The sequence below is a fragment of the Vidua macroura genome, chromosome 4, assembly GCF_024509145.1.
Source record: "Vidua macroura isolate BioBank_ID:100142 chromosome 4, ASM2450914v1, whole genome shotgun sequence".
NCBI classification, from domain to species: Eukaryota; Metazoa; Chordata; class Aves; order Passeriformes; family Viduidae; genus Vidua; species Vidua macroura.
This window is the reverse complement of record NC_071574.1, coordinates 68,581,955-68,599,216: the sequence shown is the minus strand read 5'-3', so window position 1 is coordinate 68,599,216 and position 17,262 is coordinate 68,581,955. Positions and strand designations below refer to the sequence as shown.

The 17,262-nt window shown below is 43.2% G+C and overlaps 1 protein-coding gene across 2 annotated transcripts; it reads right to left on the bottom strand.

Annotated features, from left to right (window-relative positions):
* Nucleotides 1–1,122: 1,122 nt before the first annotated feature.
* SUCLG1 (succinate-CoA ligase GDP/ADP-forming subunit alpha) lies at nucleotides 1,123–16,600 on the bottom strand. 2 transcript variants are annotated; one of them, XM_053976495.1, is made up of 9 exons: nucleotides 16,489–16,600; nucleotides 8,024–8,127; nucleotides 7,052–7,168; nucleotides 6,343–6,555; nucleotides 6,197–6,254; nucleotides 3,794–3,877; nucleotides 3,021–3,172; nucleotides 2,317–2,505; nucleotides 1,123–1,376 (listed from the first exon to the last, which is right to left on the bottom strand). In XM_053976495.1, the coding sequence occupies exons 1-9, from the start codon at nucleotides 16,538–16,540 to the stop codon at nucleotides 1,350–1,352; spliced, it is 996 nt and encodes a 331-aa protein (XP_053832470.1). In that variant the 5' UTR covers nucleotides 16,541–16,600; the 3' UTR covers nucleotides 1,123–1,349. The 2 variants fall into 2 exon arrangements, with proteins under 2 accessions (XP_053832470.1, XP_053832469.1); XM_053976494.1 differs by lacking the exon at nucleotides 16,489–16,600 and adding an exon at nucleotides 14,039–14,123.
* Between the last annotated feature and the right edge of the window lie 662 nt (nucleotides 16,601–17,262).

Here is a 17,262-nt window from a genome sequence, read left to right as displayed (position 1 = left end):
ATGATTTACTGCTCAATGCTGCTTTCAGCTGTCTGGTGACAGGGTGTCAGGTTCATTTCAGTAAATCATGCCAAGGTGAACAATGCAGCACCTGGTCTCTGTGTCCCAAGGCCTGGATCACCAGACCATACATCAAGTGCATGGATACACCTTCAGTGTGCAGAGATATGACCTGGCCCTTATGCACTTCATCAGGGCTTAGCTCTAGGAGCTGCAAATGTCAGTAGTGACACACCTGCTTGCTTCAGGAAGAGAAATTCCACAGGGATTTTTTTTGAGTGGGAAAACTAAGAACAGTTTTAAATAAATAACGACACAGGTTTTCGTAACAGCACCTTTATGGGACACAAGGTTAGCTTTAAACAAGTGCCAGCTTACATGAACTTTCAGTCCTCTATATAAAGCAATCTGGGGTTTAATCCATCCTGATGAAACTTGCAACATTTATAGGCACAATACTTGGGCTATATCCACAGTAAAAAAAAGAGGGATTTCCATTACAGTGCTGAGAGTGGTTAACAAGAAAGTTACCTTATTATATTCTTTTCTAGAGAGTAATAATCCTTCTCTACTGTGCCCCATTGTTACTTGGATTTCAGAATACAAGCAGTGCAATGCTAGTTAAGATAAAGTGGAAATTAGGATAACGTCAGCTAAAGACCAAATCATCTTCATAGTTACAGACAACTTTGAATATATATTCTGCATGTGAAATTATATTAATTTTTATCAGTAACAATTCCATTTCTATACACAACAAACAGAATTCCTTGCCAGTAGAGGACTGCACTGTGCATGGCTAATCAGCCTTGAAGAGAAAGTCTGGACCTCAGGCATATCCAGCTACGTGGATCAACACCAATCCCTCCAGATCCAGCAGCTTTGGTTTAATGGACGGAAACTTTGGCCTATTGTTCAAAGGTACTGGCCAGCAACGAACGAGCAGGACTGGACTGCTTAAAAATAAAGCAAAGTGTGGTATGTGCATGAAGTCAGTGCCTTGATCCTTAAAAGCAGCTCTACAAGCAACTTCACCTTAAAAAGGGGCATTGCTTAAGTCACAAAAGATTTTGTTTATGATGACCGAAGAAATGGCTCTGCTTCAGGAATTGAAAAGATGGATCAGATTTAGTAGTAGATTTATTAATTTGCTGTGATTTACAACAGGGTGACAACGTCCGAAACAAGGAGACACCAAAATAGGTTTAGCCAGGAGGTTTATGGCTTCTGAGTCAAATTCATTGACTAGTGTCAAGACATTGGGGCAACTGAAGATTAGCAGACAAAAGATAAGCGGAGGCCGGATGCTGCACTGGTGTTTTGGAGAAAGTATTCCAAAGTGTCTTCTCTTACAGCAATTTCCTTTTCTCAAACTCCTGCAAAGAGCACACAGATGTTACCAGCAGGGAAAACAGAAAATGCTTCTATTATTCTTCTATTTCAAATTACTTTGTATGTATCTAAGGAAATCTGATGTTAAGAATTAAAAATTGGTATTAAAAATTAAAATATAAAAAGCATGAAGTGTGCAAGTTAGGGGGAAAGGAAACTGAGCATTCTCCCACCTCACATTAACAAGCCAGACTATAATCACTGCCAGACTGCAATGCTGTCAAGGAACCATTTGTTCCCAGACACAGCATAACAGGCTTGAAAAACGCCAAATCTGCATCAGAACTGCAGGAGAATCCTTACAGTAAAGCACTCAAGCCAAGGAAGCAACAAAATCAAGATTTTCATTTCAGTAAAGAAAAAGCACGACAAAAGAAGGGAAGAATCCCACAGCAGCCTGTGGAGATGCTGTACTATACAGTCACCACAGGAAACAAAAAATACCTAACAGAGCTGAATTATGCATCTCCTCTAGCTGCATTCCTTTTTTGGATATGAATTAAGTAAAATGCAAATAATCCCATTCCACACTTCATTTTTTCAGCAGCATATATTCAGCCATAACTCTGAATTATATGCCAGGGTTGTCCTTCCTCAAATACCCTATTTAGAAATAATGTTCTCATATTTTACATTAACTCAGGCTCTTTGCATCCAGAAAACAATTTCAACAAGTAGCTACGCTTGAAAGCGGAATGTAATCTCTTCTCTATTTTGCTACATTTACTTTTCTATAAAACAATATTAAATAAAAATGTGTGCACATATCTTTTATGTAGAAATTTCAGCTTGTCCAGCCAATAGAGTTCTTATGTTTAAGCAAGTTCAGAGCAGCAGAGTGTCTGGGTAAGAGATTGACTCCCAGCTCATATTCCCTCAAAAGTGGCTTCTTGCTCTAGATGAGCCAATGCCTGAGGAACCAACCTTGTAGATGGTGCTGCCCAGCTGAGCAGGGGACATGCTGACCACAACCCCTGCACTCTGGAGGGCTGCAATCTTCTCCTTGGCTCCCCCCTTTCCCCCAGCAATGATGGCTCCAGCATGGCCCATCCTCCGGCCAGGAGGAGCTGTCAGGCCAGCTATGAAGGACACCACTGGCTTGGCATTGGGGCCCTGGAAGAGATAAATGTGTTATGTGTGAGGAGGGTGAGAGGAAAAGCAGTTCTAAGTGGCAAATTGCTCATTTTGTTCATCTTTATTTTGTTCATTTTTAATTTAAGTATTAACTCGCCCGGCAAATTTATTAAACAGCTCACAAAGCACAAAGGAGTGTGGAGTACTTCCTCTCCTGATGATCATCACAAACCAGAAGTTAACAAACTTTCAATCTTTATACAGACCCATGCATACTACAAAAAAAAAAAAATCACTACAAATATTGTTACAGGAATAAAATTCTGAAGTTGACAATGCTCTTCACTTCACAGAACATGGCTGGAAAGACCTCTAAGATCATTGAGTCCAACCTTGACAACACTCTTAATTTCAACTCTTTTTCTTTAAAAACCCCATGACTATTTGTGGTTTTTGTAAATCGAGATGTGAGAGTGAAATGAGTTTTCCTTGATGTGGCAAAAGAAGCTGGCTAACTATGAAAGTGTCTAGAAGCAATGTGTTTTAAGACTTACGGCATTATTTTCTTTCAAAAATGCTGCTGCATCTTCTTCAGCATTTCCTCCAATCTCCCCAATCAATATGATCCCCTCAGTATGAGGATCCTTCAGGAAGACATCAAGGCAGTCAATAAAATTAGTTCCATTGAAGGGATCACCTCCAATACCTACAAAAAATATTAAAATCACAAAAAAAAAAAAAAAAAAAAAGAGTAACTCAGGATAAAGATATTGCACTTACAATAGAAGTTTAGAAGTAAATTTCAGCATGAGGAATATTCCCAAAGGCTCATAAGGCAGGCAGCTCTGAAGGCTCTACCCAAGTCAGAGCATGTCAAATTCCTGCTCCAAATACTTCCCCCACAATTCACAGAAAACTTTGATATCTGAGTCTTCACCTTTCAAACCATAAACAAAATGTTATGAACACAGCAGGACCAAGATGCCAGCTCCAGAATTTTGGTGTATGAAAACTGAATTTACTTAACACACCCAATTAAATGCCTAAGAATGCCCTAATCCTTTATAACTAAACTTCTTGGGACAGTTTGACATCATACTTGCTGGCAGTTCTCTGTTCAAAGCTGGTTTTAAGGCTTTTGTTAATCTGATGTGGAAATGGTAACAGAGAAGAGTTGTACTCTTCACAGCACATAGGAATCCCACTTGTCAACACAACTGCCATTCAGCAAATTCTACATTTGCAAAAAGGAATTATTTTGGATTTACACTTGTGAAGAAAAAGCAGATTAGTCTAGGTCCAATAGGCTGATTCTGAGGGAACCTACCAACACAAAAAGACTGCCCCAACCCAACTTGTGTTGTCTGATGAACAGCTTCGTATGTCAGGGTTCCAGATCTTGACACAATACCTTGAGGAAAGAAAAGAAGATAAACTTACCACTAACACAGCATATAACTAGAGGCAGCTGTTCTTATAGTCATGAAAATCACCTCAGTAAACAACATGACATTCCAGTTTTTCCACTTGTCCTTGCCAAAACACTCTAAGATTCTTTCTGTACCATTTCTTGGTTTTCATCTTTTGACACTTAACTGCCAATGGACTAAAGCTGCCCAGAAAGTCAGTAATATTTTTGTCATGCTAAAAGCCTTACCAAGAAAGAAAACTGAAAAGCAAATAAAAGAAAATACTTCTTATCTTGTATGTGAGTAGCTGATGCACTGGTCTTGAAACTGAGTTGAAGCTCAACAGTTAACACAAGAATTCTGTATTAATCACATCCCCAGTATGGTCAGGCACACAAGAGATCTTCCAAAACAGAAAAATGCTGCACAAATGCAAGTTATCACTATTAAGGTATTTGTTGCTGCTCTACAGAACACATCTGGCATTTACAATATCACAAGAGACCACAAGACCAGTTTTAAATACAGGATGGAAGGCAGCACAGAGCTTAGAGCAGAGGCAGAATATTTGCATGGCTTTTTGTTCATTTTTTCAAGTTGAGACTTCTGTTAACACTACAAAAGGAAAGGTCTTCAGGAAAAACAGACATCATCTTCCATCTACCGCAAGCCATATAAGAAGGAATATAACACATACGTTGCATGAACAGAGAAGAAAATACACCACTAGACTAAGAACCTTAGTTTTATCAACTATTTATACTGTTGGCCAGCTCAGATGTGTTCTAGCTCAGTGTTTTTTCCTTGCTATGTTTGAAAAGGCCTCCCTGTTTACCACTAAGATCAGATTGCCACAGAGAAGCTACAGATGAAAGTCCAAAGACTGTGGCTATTTTTATGCCTTGCATCACAGTATATTCAGATAATTATTGGATGCCTCACAGTAACAGAAAGCTGGAGAGCACATCACCAAAGGTCACAGTTAGATGAAACTGGGAGGGTGGCAAATCCACATTTTTATTCCTTGATTCTTGGCTCACCACTGAAAACATTTCTAGCAATGGCACAGCTACTAAATTTAAGATGTTAAATATTCTTTTGCACTCGATGTGCCTTGCATTCAGATTCTCATAACTTGTGGCTGCAACACATTTCCTGTATACATTTAGAAAATCAGAACAGAACTTTGATTCAGAAGGGAGCTCAGAGCAACACTGGTTGATGTTCCATTTTACAGTCATAGAGCAATGTCTCAGTGGTTTTTATAAAGGGCATAATTGCAGCCATTTGATTTTTCAATTCCAGGTTTATGGGTAAAAGCTGGAGGTGGAACATGAGTGCTAACACATCTTCCAGCATTCCTTAGGTGCAGTCTAGTCTCAAGCCAGAAGTGGTCCCATAGCAGAGGGAGGTCCTCATGCTAAAAAAATGCACTGAGTCCCTGTAATTCAACAGCACTGAACAGGCTTTCCCACAATAAACACATTTTCCATAAAAGAAAAAAAGGTAATGCTGCAAAGGGTACTACTGTGCTCAAGTGAAACTGGTTACCTTGCTGACAGGCAACAGCAGCATGTGCTGTTCAGAGCAGTATTTCTGAAGCTCTACCTAAATACAAATGGACATTTCAGAAGAAATTTCTCTACAGCTCCTGAACTGCATTATTTGAAAATAAAAAAATCAAGTTGTTATTTCTGTAGTTTACAACAAGGAGCTGACAGAAGTCAGGACATGAGAGTAGCATGTAACAGGGGGTGTAACTCATTACACACAGGGAGTGTGACCAACATTGATTATGAACAAGTCACTGCCTTCTCACCCTTTACCACACTGCCTGAAAATTGGGAATATTTGTCACTTCCACTTGTGATGGTTTCATAGTTGTCTAAATTATGTTATAAACTTATCTGTAGTCTCTTCTCTTTGCTGTAGTACTGAGATCACTAGAAGAGTAGGATCCCAGTCCCAAGCAGCCAAGCTGTTGTAAGGAATAGTGTTGGAGAGCTTAGTGCTCTCAAATCCCAAGAAAAAATGGAAGTTTCCTCAAGGCTCTCCTTTGAGGATACCAAGTCCATCACATTACCTACAGGAATTCCCAACTGCTTTGCCTCTACCATCAGCACCCAGTGTCTACTATGGAACAATTCTGGATTTGGACCTTCAGGATTGGTAATGCTAAAATTCATGTACAAACTGAGGACAGACAAGCTGTCCCACGGTGTTATCAACTCTCTCCAGGGCAGGATGTGCCTTGCCTCACGAGGAAGAACTACAGCACCAAACTTTTGTTTTAGATGACGCATAAATATTCAAGAACTCACCAATTCTTCCTTTCTTGTGAATGTGACCAGGCATGATACCAATTTTACATTCTCCAGGCTAAGGAAAGAGTGGGAGAAGTCAGATGGAACATTCCAACCACCACTAGGAACAGTTCAGCCTTGGACCAAAGCCAGAGGTCACTTACATTGATGACTCCCGGGCAGTTGGGGCCCACCAGCCGGGTCTTGTTCTGCCGCAGCAGCCGGTGTTTGACCCGCACCATGTCCTGCTGGGGGATGCCCTCAGTGATGCACACCACCAGGGGCATCTCTGCATCGATGGCCTCGTTGATGGCAGCAGCAGCAAATGGGGGAGGGACGTAGATGACAGTGGCTGAAGCACCCGTTTGTTCTTTGGCCTGCAACAGACACAAAAAAAACCCACATTGTGTGTTTAGCGGGGCTGAAGAGAATGTTTGACAACAAGTCATTTAAAATACATCCATTCTCAGGCATGAATTAAGGGTTTGTAATAATCTACTATAATCTAAAGCAAGTGTTAAATTTCCTGAAGATGGGGAACAACCAGGGAACTGAGAACTGGAAAGGATCTGCCCTGTGATCACCATCATAAATACTCTTATGTAACAGTTTGCTAAAAATTCATCATGCACAGCAGACTCAATCAGAAACTAGCTGCATTCATAAAGCAAGTGTACCCAGACTTTCTGAACTTCACAGTGGAAGCCAAACTGGTGCCTGACCACCCTGAATGCTCCCTCTTTTAGAAGGCTTCTGTTTCACTCTGTGCCCAGTGACATCCTCAGCTCAAATATTGTCTCTCCAGTGTGAGTAATGAAATAAGGAGCCCTTCGGCTTTAAACTTTGTGCCCTCCAGTCACTGCTGCAAATTACCTCCTTCACAGAATTAAACACAGGCAGACCTAGATGAGTTTTTCCCCCTTTCCCTGGAGAAATTCCTCCAACTAGATTGGTGCCATAGTCCAATGCCTGCTGGCTGTGAAAGGTGCCCTTTGAGAGAGAAAATAAGTAAAGTTACAAGGCATGTAATAGCAAATAACCTTAATCAAAAAGTTTGATGGTATTTATAATTCTGAAGGCAATTTATGTCACTGCAATTTGCAATAAGAAGGGAAGTTTTCACTACATATATATATACATATATAATCAAATATTTTGGTGAGTGCATCAAGATGTTTTAAATGCATTTGGAATATGCTAATATACTCCTTTTTTTTCAATCATAGCACTGTAGTTTCATGCTCAAGGGTCTTCTGCTGTGTGCTGCTAACACACCTGCAGACACAGCAGCCACAGTTTCTTTCCCACATCAAGTTTGGCAGATGACAAACACTACAGTGAAATAGAAGAAACTAGCATGCTCATCCATGACTAGCTGATAGTTTTACAAAAGCAGCCTTCTCTGCCTGCAAATGTGTAAAAGAGTGAACCTGAGAAAATTATTAAATATCTTGAAATAAAAACAGAAATTTAATTCATAGCCATTGATATTGAACTGCATTTGTGAAAAAAAGCACTTTGAAAATGGGCAGGTTATTGCAGTATTTTGCAAATAGCCTCTTACAGAGAAACCCTTTCAGCTGTATACAATATGAAAAACAAAAATGAATAGAGATGACTCAAAACCAACTTTCAAGCTTGTGCACAAGTATTTGGACCAAAGAATGTAAACTACATTCAGCACTACATTCAGTGCTGAAGGGACCTTCCTGATGGTGCAGGAAGTCCAGCTTCCTATCAACACAGACAAAGGCAGTATATAATCCATTTCATACATAACTACGTTTTCTGAGCAGTTAAGTTTCTGACTGAAAGGCTGATAGAAAAAATGACTTATAAACATACCTGTTTGCCTGTAAAACCCTGACAGATAACCTTTGTGTTTTTATTAACATACAGGTTTTTTCTGGATGCTGTGTAGGAGCAGTGTCGGACTCCATTCTGTTGAACTGGAGAGAAAAAAGAAGAGAGCACAAACCATTAATTCACTCCTTTGGTAGACTCTGAGACAAAAAATGTCCTACAAAGTAAGTGCATATCAATCAGTGTTTGTATCAAAAAATCATGAGCAGCTCATGTTTTCAAAAGCAGCTCTGAAGCCTCATTCAGTGCTTGTCATGCCAAGACATTAAACACCTGTAGCTCACCCTATTATGCCAATTACTCAATTTACTAGAAATTAGGAGAGGTTTCTCATATTGAGTACTCAATATCAGGATTCCTCCTGACAGACAGAAACGACTTCTTAAGCACTGCTTTCATTTGCAAACAAATACGTTTTTATCTTCTCAGATACTCTGCAAAATGACAAAGCAGAACTAAAATCCTGAGGCTGTTACAACACTGGTACTATGTGACACCTCCTGTGAACAGAGCACAGTCCAGAGCAGACAACGAGAGACAGCCCAGGAAAAACCTGATGCTATGTAAGACAGCAAGAGATCTTTTTCCATCAGATTCCTAGCTATGGCATCACTGCTGGACATGCATTTGGGCTCCAGAGGAAACACAGCTCTCCAGATACTCCACTAGAGTAATTTTCAATTTAGTTCTCACAACTCTGGTGTTGAGAGAAGAAAACAACACAATTGTAGAAAAAGAGCACAGTGCATGCTGGCAACAAAAAGCCAAGGGGAATGACTGCATCTGTGCTGAAGGGAAAGGAATGATGACAGCAAGTGCACAGAATGTTACACAGAAGAAAGCTTGAGATGAGAAGAGAGGACTGGTCTAAATACGATGCACACCTATATTTACTGCCATATGCTTTTTCAAACACCAGAGTTTTGAGGGGATCAGAACCAATTTACTCTCTGCAAGTGTTTTGACATAAAAAGCTTAATTTATACATAGAGTGACCCTGGGAAGGCACAATCCTAATAATATATACACTAATAAGTTACTATTTACCCCTTTAGCTCTTTTAAAACTTTAGCAACTAAGACTTAAGGAAGTAAATAGTGCAGCTGAAATCAAAATAACAGATCCTGAATCACGGTCCCCAGACTGCTCCATATACATACTTAGGCACAACTGAACAAGGGAGTATATTTTCCTTTTTCTCTTTTTAGGAAGGGAGTAAAAGCTTTTAAGGAGAAAGAAATTAAAAAGTATCTTTATTATAATGCACAGAATTTGTTAAGATGCATTATTATATTACTATAATAACAGAATTTCCATGTGTTAGTAAATCTGCAGAAACTTTTTAAGATCCACAAACACACACATTTCCATCACAGAGCTTCACAGCTCTCTCTTGCCAAGTAAAGTTTAGTGCTACACTGCTTTTATGCTTCAGTTGTATTCAAAGGAGTGAACAGAAAAACCAAACCATGCCAGAAGCAGCCTACACACATCAGTGCTATTGCTAAACCTGAAGTTCTCACTGTGTTCTTAGACAGTGCTGGCAAACCCAGGGTTTAACTCCAGCCACCTTCTGCTGCTCTCTAAGGAGCTGCAGCAAATCCTCAGCTTCACACAGACACAAAGTAAAACTCCATACACAAAGGTACAGACTAGGATGCAGTAAACTTTTAAGGAAAGTGGCAAAAGTGCACTTCAGCTTAGTGACCTGCAGGGCTTTAAGCTAAATCACCACAAATACTGCTGCAGAACTTGTTATTCCAGGAAATACAAAGCAGTAACAGACAAAATCCATGTGAAATCCTTAAGAAAATAAACATTTAAAAAGCCAGTTGTATGCTGGGCTGCATCCAAAGCAGCATGGGCAGGGTGAGGGAGGGGATTCTGCCCCTCTGCCCCACTCAGGTGAGACCCCACCTGCAGAGCTGTGTCCAGCTCTGGGGCCTGGCACAGGAAGAACGTGGAGCTGCTGGAGTGAATCCAGAGGAGGGCAGGAAGTTGATGAGAGGGATGGAGCTATGAGGATGCTATGAGGAAAGGCTGAGAGAATTGGGATTGCTCAGCCTAGAAAAGAGAAGCCTTTGGTGTGACTCAATTCCCTTCAGTACCTGAAGGGAACTTAGAGGAAAGATGGAATAACATTATTGACAAGGGTATGTAATAATAGGACAAGGGGGAATGGCTTCAAACTGAAAGAGAGCACATTTAAAATGGATATTAGGAAAAAAAAGCCCTGTACTGTGAGGGTGGTGAGGCCCTGGCACAGGTTGTCCAGAGCTGTGGCTGCCCCATCCCTGGAGTGTTTCAGGCCAGGCTAGAGGGGGCTTGGAGCAACCTGGTCTAGTGGAAGGTGTCCCTGCCCATGGCAGAGGGGTGGAACAAGATGATCTTTAAGGTCACCTTCTGACCCAAAACATTTTGTGATTCTGTGATTTTATGAAAATATGTCTAAGGCTGAGATTTAATGAACAAATGCCACCAGGCTGGCTGTGGGAGGGGAGAGAGAAGCCACTGCTACAGAAAACAGCACAGGATAATCTTTGTCCTAGGCTGAGGACTTCGTCTTCCTAGGCAGGGCTGCAAGGCCCTGCACCTGAATCAACTCAAGGACACATCTGGTGAAGAGCAGCCTGACTCCAGAAAAGGAGAGGCAAAACAAAACCAGGAACAGGTGGAATGATGCTCAGGAGAGCAGGGAATTGATCTACCTGAGCCCAGCCACTCAGGCAATCCCTCACTGTCATGAGATGTGCCTGGGTGACACCCAGCCCTGAGGACAGCAGAGGATGATTCCCCTTGAGAAGGAGCTCTTACAGTCCTTACCACCAGCGAGGCCTTGGGGGAACACTCCAGGCTTCCAGGAGAATGGCAATGACTGTTTGAAAATGGGCCTGCAAGGGGAAAGAACAAACAGGCAACACCAACTGATTCAGATCTAAGTTTTACAAAGCCTGTGCCCAACCACTGGCAAATCCACCTGCAAAGTAAGAGACGGATGCTTACTAGCCACCTGTCACTGAGCAATTTCAGTACTTTGAAAAAAAGAAAAATCACAGAATGGGTCAGGTTGGAAGGGATTACAGTGGGTCAGCTGGTCCAACCTCCCTGCTCAAGCAGGGTCATCCTACAGCACATTGCACAGGATTGTGTTCAGATGGTTCCTGAATATCTCCAGTGAGGAAGACTCCAGTGCCTCCTTGTTGCTGACAAACTGACAAATAGTCACATTTCTCTACACCTTACAGCAACTGTACACTCCCAGTTCAACTGTTCATTCCAGATCTATTTTCAGAGAGTTATAACATTGCACAAAAAAAGTTTTTGAAAGCTTAAGTTTGCCAATCCTCCATTTTCAGAAGACAGTATTAATATATTTTTCAAGGATAAAAAGCTTTTGAGCATTTTCTAAACTATGAAAAAAAATTTAGATATCTAAACAGCAGCTTAAAATTTAAGCTTTGTATGGCTTTACCCTTGAAAACCATGTGCTTCTTACATTAATGTATGGCCTTCCTTCAGAGAAAATACAGCTGGTTCAAAAATCCTGGCTATAGATTTGAGCCCTTTGCTGTCTCCAGAGGCAGGCAGCTTAGCATGGGCAAATATCTGGAGAGCAATATATTTTTGAAGCGATTTATGAAAAAAAAAACCCTAAAAATCACCTTGCAGTCTCTGGGCTGGATGAGTCTGAATTTCTGGGTTTTTTCAAATGGCTTGATTCAGTTCTGTACTTGTGTTCCTGACCCCACCTGCAGCAGCAAGGTTTGCCCCAGTTATCAGCAGAGGGGGGGAAGCAGGACCATGGGTCAGGATGAGGTTCTGCTCCACGTGGCACAAACAGCAAGCCCTGGGTGCAGGCAGCTGGCAATTGCAATAGTGTTAAGACAGATACAAGATGAGAAGGAAACAGGTGGAAAGTGGAAATGGCATGCCCAAGTTCACAGCAGGTATGAGTCAGAAATAGAAGCCAAGTCTCAACTTCCACCCAGGACCTGCTTCACAACTTCCAAACCAGTCCAGACAATTGATTTTACTACAAAACAAAATCTGGGTGCTTAGGTGTAAATGTATGCTGCTTCATGAAGACTGGAGGGAAAAAATTTTTTTAAAAAAATGTTCTTCAGCTGTGAACCAGCAAGGCCAAACCCACTGGTGATGCTATTTTAATGCTCACATCTAAATTACAGTCCAAGTTACAAAGGTGAAGGCTCCAGATGAAGTCCTAGAGCATAAGGACAAGTCTTATCAAATCTATCTCTTCCCAAAATCACAGGGAAAATGCTACATTTTGTCAAGTCAGAGTTCTAAGATAATATTACCATGTCCAACAAAGGCCTGTAACAGACCTTTAACAAAGTGTATTAAAAATAAAATAAGAGACTGGACAATCTTTCCAGGCACAATGTTAATTTCTGCCCCACCCCTGTTCAATTTGTGGTTTAAAAATAAAGTTACACAAATAACAAGATAATTTGTTTTGGCTTTTCAGTACTTTAACTCCTACTTAGCTAAAAAGTGAGATGTACTGTGGCAAGAGCCTACCTTGGTCCATTGTATAGAAAAGCCAGCAGTTATGAAAAGTGCTCAAGTACCCAACCCCTGCTGTCTCAGGGGAGATTTGAAAAGCAACATCTAAATTTAGCAGTGGGGCATAAGCCTGTATATGGAACCCCAGCTGTTTTTAGTCAAGAAACCTTATTAGAAACTAAGGGACAGTTACTCCAACACCACACACTGCTGCTGGTTCCTCTGGCATTTCCAGGCAACGAGGCCCCAGCCAAGAGTAGAACTCACTGCAGTAAAATAACTGGAAAATCCACCTCATTTACCTCTTAGGAAAAAAAATCTCACAATCCCAAGGCTGGAGCAGGACTTAAAGCTCATTTGTGCATTACAATTAACAAGCCTTTCTAGAAAAATACCCTATTATTTATCATGGAGTCCAAACAGGAATTTACATGTTAAAAAGAAAACTGATCCATTTACAAGGTATCTTAAAGCACACAGGGTATTTAAATACCATTTACAATGAGCTTTCAGGCCCTCCTTGAGCAGCACCTCTCAGGCACAAATGTCATTTAAAACAATGCAACTCAAGCTACATTTCATGGAGCCACAGAATGGTTTGGGCTGGAAGGGACTTCTAGAGGTCATCTAGTCCAAGGCCTTCTCTATTTGGGTTGTGCAAACCAGGTGACAGCACAGATACTAAAGGGTGAATCTCTTCTTCATCCAAACTATACAAAGCTCAAAACTTATTATTATCATGACTTCTTGTAAGATTTCCTACGGACACAAATCCAATAAAAGTGTCTCCTTCTTAACCATATTTACCCCAAATCAGTAAGGAAATTTGGAAGTTGAGGTATCATCTTAAAGGCTGCTCATAAAACAAGCCCAGTATAAAAGCAAGGTGAAGCAGCAGATTCCTCTCCACAATGACCTGAGCTGACACCTACATTACCAGAAAACTGAAATTCTTCCTTTATTGCTCCTTAAAATACCCAAAGAACCTGGAGATGATAGAAGATACTCCTTTTCCATAACCTATGTAAGGAAAGAAGAAAGCCTTAGAAATCATAGGAGCTCCACTGTAAGTGGGGAAAATGGAGGCCAGTGCAGGGGAAGCTCAGGGAAGGACTGAGATATGAGGAATGCTACTTAAAATGCTATGTCTTTTTTCCACACACACATCCCAAATCCCCCTCTTTACTTCCCATCAGTTATGGGCCTTCAGCTTGCTGCTCAGAGTTCTTTTCACTGTTTTCTACGTTTAATTTACATTTTTATGACCATTCCTTTCTCCTTCCTCTGCCAAGCAATGCAAGGCCTGAGGAAGCCACAACAGGAACAGTTCTGGGGAGCTCCTGACAGTGCAGAGGAGCATAACCCCATCCCCAGAACTCACCCCTGAAGTTATCAGCTACCTTAGCAGAAGATGCTTCTTAGTGACAAAGACGTTTGCATGCTATTGAGGGATTGTTCAAAATATCTTACTCCTTTGTTTAAGAGGATTATGCACTCCAGGATTCCTGTTCATCAGTCCCAGGTTCTCTTCTCTCACCATTCCCTTGCCAAATTCCTGTTAATTATGGAAACCCAGATCTGTGACCATGAAAAAGGAGGTGAGGAATTAAGTAAATTAATCAGGCTGTGAGGGGCAGATGCAATGCCTCCACTATACCCATCACATTAAAACAAATCTACAACTAGTGGGAAATGACATTCAGAAAAATTTCAATTCTTTCAACACATCTCTCTTTCCTAATCCAAGCCTCTCCTCAGTACAAATCCACTGCTTCCTGCAAGCCAATAAGCTGCTCTTCCCCAGGTATCCTCCACCAAGGTTTGTGAGCTTTCCTCCCTCCACACTGTTGACATAAAAACAATTAAGGAATTCTTCAGTTTGGGTTGTTATTTCTGCAGCAATCCTTTGCCAAGATTACTCACATAATTACTGTAATCTTTTAATCTAAGAGCTCTCCAAAGCCTTCTAACAATCCAGGACAATGGAACCCCTAATCCTGACTCTCCAGTCAGTTTAGATGCCTACAAAAACTCTTCAAGGGTATGGACAAGCACAGGTCTCTCCTGATTCTGTCCATACACCAGCAGTGCTCTGAGGTGACCTTTGAACAGCACTCACCATTCACTGACAGATTTCATACTCCATTTCCACTACTTCCTGATCTCAGCCTTAGGGATACACACCCTGCATATTTCTTTCAGCACTGCACCAACAAAAACAAGGTTTGCATCTCTTTTGCAACAGAACACACTGGACACTCATGATTTCAAATCACTCAGAGAAGCAGATGTTAATTGTTAGTGAAAATGTATGTACAAAGCCCAAATTTAAGGTTTCAGCAGTCTTTAAAGAGTATCAAACCAAAGATTTCCAATGAAGGACTATTTCATCTTGCAGGAGTTTCTGTAAAAGACTTCATGAACAGCTGCATAAAGACACTTCTTGAGCCACTTAGATTTCTTCCTCCTTTCTACCCCTCAAAATAATTTTGATAACTATTCCCTGAATCTCTTACTGCTATTTGCAAAGGGAATAATGTAGGGTTTTTACACATAAAACTGCACCCAAGAGTAGCTTTGCTGGGAGTATAAATAAAACTAAACTAGAAGGTGCTACATTCCCATCTGTTCCCCTCCATCACAACCAATTCTTATTGGGCCCAGGGGAGCCAATTCAAAAAGCTGAAGTGGCAGAAATTAACAGCACAGTTTTCTGATCCTGCTTGTGGAGAACAGGAGGCAGGAATGGATACCCACCTGGAAGGTAGGCGTGCCACAGGAACTACTCAGACCAGCCTGTGGTTGTGAGATCATGTTACCTGACCTACAAGGCACCATCCCACCGAGACAAAAACACTCTGTGTGCAGTCCAATGAGGTAGGTTTAAGTTTGTTCATTCATTTTCAGCTACAAGAACCACATTAATGCATAATTTCCTCTGTTTAACTGCTCTTGTGCCTGGGCATACCCACACTGATCTCACAGAATGGTTTGGCTTGGAAGGGACCTTAAAGACCATCTCATTCCAACCCCTTGCCATGGCCAGGGACACCTTCCAGTAGACCAGGCTGCTCCAAGCCCCATCAACCCGGCCTTCAACATGTCCAGGGATGGGGCAGCCACAGCTTCTCTGGGAAACCTGTTCCAGTTTCCTCACTGTAAAGCGTTTCTTCCTAATATCCAATCTAAACTTACTCTCTTTCACTTTGAAGCCACTACCCTTGTTCTATCACTACCAGTCTCCTCTTCAAGAGGATGCAGCAAAAAAAAAAAAAGCACACTGGAGAGAAAAAAAAAAAAAAAAAGAGGGAGAAAAGCACTTTATTTTTTATTGTGATGTTCAGAACAACACATATTAAATGTCTCGAGCTGAAGTACTAGTCTCAGAGGGCTCGTGCTCCCCAAAAAGACAAGTCTACAACCTTATTCTTGGCAACAGAAAGAACTTCACCACGCTGTGCTGAAACCACAGGGTAATCCAAGGCCCTCCAGAGGCCTCCAGCCCTCGCAGTGACCAGCCCCACTCCACGGGCTCCGTCCGGCCCTTGCCCTTTGGAGTCTTTCCGGAGCTACAACGCCGAGAAAACCTTCCCGCGCCCCCGCACGTGCGGCCGCCCGCCCTGCACGGGAAAACTTCCCATTACATTGACACACAGCTCCCTCGCAGCCAGGCGTGCCCCCGCCCCGAGCGGGGCGATCCTGCCCCGCTCCGAACGCCCAGCGATGCCCGGAGCAGCGCCGGGAGCAGCGCGGGGACCGCCGGGGACACCCCGAGTCCCGCCCCGGTGCCCGCGGGCCGAGCGCGCCCGGCCGCGCTCCGCCGTGACCTTGCCCGGCCCCTGCCCTGCCCGGCCCGGCCGGGCCCCGGCGCTGCCCGCGGCCCCCGCGGCGGGGCCGGGAGGGCTCGTCCCGGTACTCACGGCGGAGGAAGCGGCCGAGCAGGCGGGCGGCGGCGGGGCTGCAGCGAGACATCGTCCCGTCCGCAATGACGGCGGCGGCGGCCCCGAGCTCGGCCCGCCCCGGCGGCGGAAGCGGCTCCGCGCGGCCTTCTGGGCGTTGTAGGCACGGGAGCCATGAGGGTGGGGAAGGGCTCCGGCATCGCCGAGTCCAAGCCGCCACCCGGCACCGCTACAGACGCGTCTGTCTGTCCTCAGTCACCCCCAGGGACGGTGACTGCGAGGAGCTGTGGACTCCCTCAAAGGCAGGGAGGCCCTGCAGAGAGACCTCAACAAGTGTGAGGGCTGGGCAATCACCAACCATGTGAGGTACAACCAGGGAAAGTGCCGGATTCTGCACCTGGGATGGAGCAACCCTGGATGTACGGACAGACTGGGGAATGAGGGCTGGAGAGCAGTGCCAGGGAAAGGGACCTGGGGCTCCTGGTCAGTGCAAAGCTGAACCTGAGCCAGCAGTGCCCTGGCAGCCAGGAGGGACATCCCTGTCCTGGGGGCAGCAGGCCCAGCATGGCCAGCCCGGCAAGGGAGGGATTGTCCCGCTCTGCTTGGGGCTGGGGCGGCCTCACCTCGAGTGCTGGGGCAGCTTTGGGTGCCACAATAGAAGAAAAACATTAAACTATTAGAGAGTGCCCAAAGGAGGGCACAAGGATGGTGAAGGGCCTTGAGGGGAAGCCGTGTGAGGAGAGGCTGAGGGCACTTGGTCTGTTCAGCCTGGAGGAGACTGAGGGGAGACCTCAG

What these genes read in the sequence shown, in the direction of transcription:
- SUCLG1 (XM_053976494.1), bottom strand. Translation starts at nt 14,108, where the DNA reads ATGGTGAGAGAAGAGAACCTGGGACTGATGAACAGGAATCCTGGAGTG. An exon ending in TGTTTAATTCTGTGAAGGAG is followed by an intron (nt 6,556 to 7,051) that starts GTAATTTGCAGC and finishes TGTCTGTTGCAG; the next exon opens with GCCAAAGAACAAACGGGTGC. An exon ending in TCACAAGAAAGGAAGAATTG is followed by an intron (nt 3,878 to 6,196) that starts GTGAGTTCTTGA and finishes TCTTTCCTCAAG; the next exon opens with GTATTGTGTCAAGATCTGGA.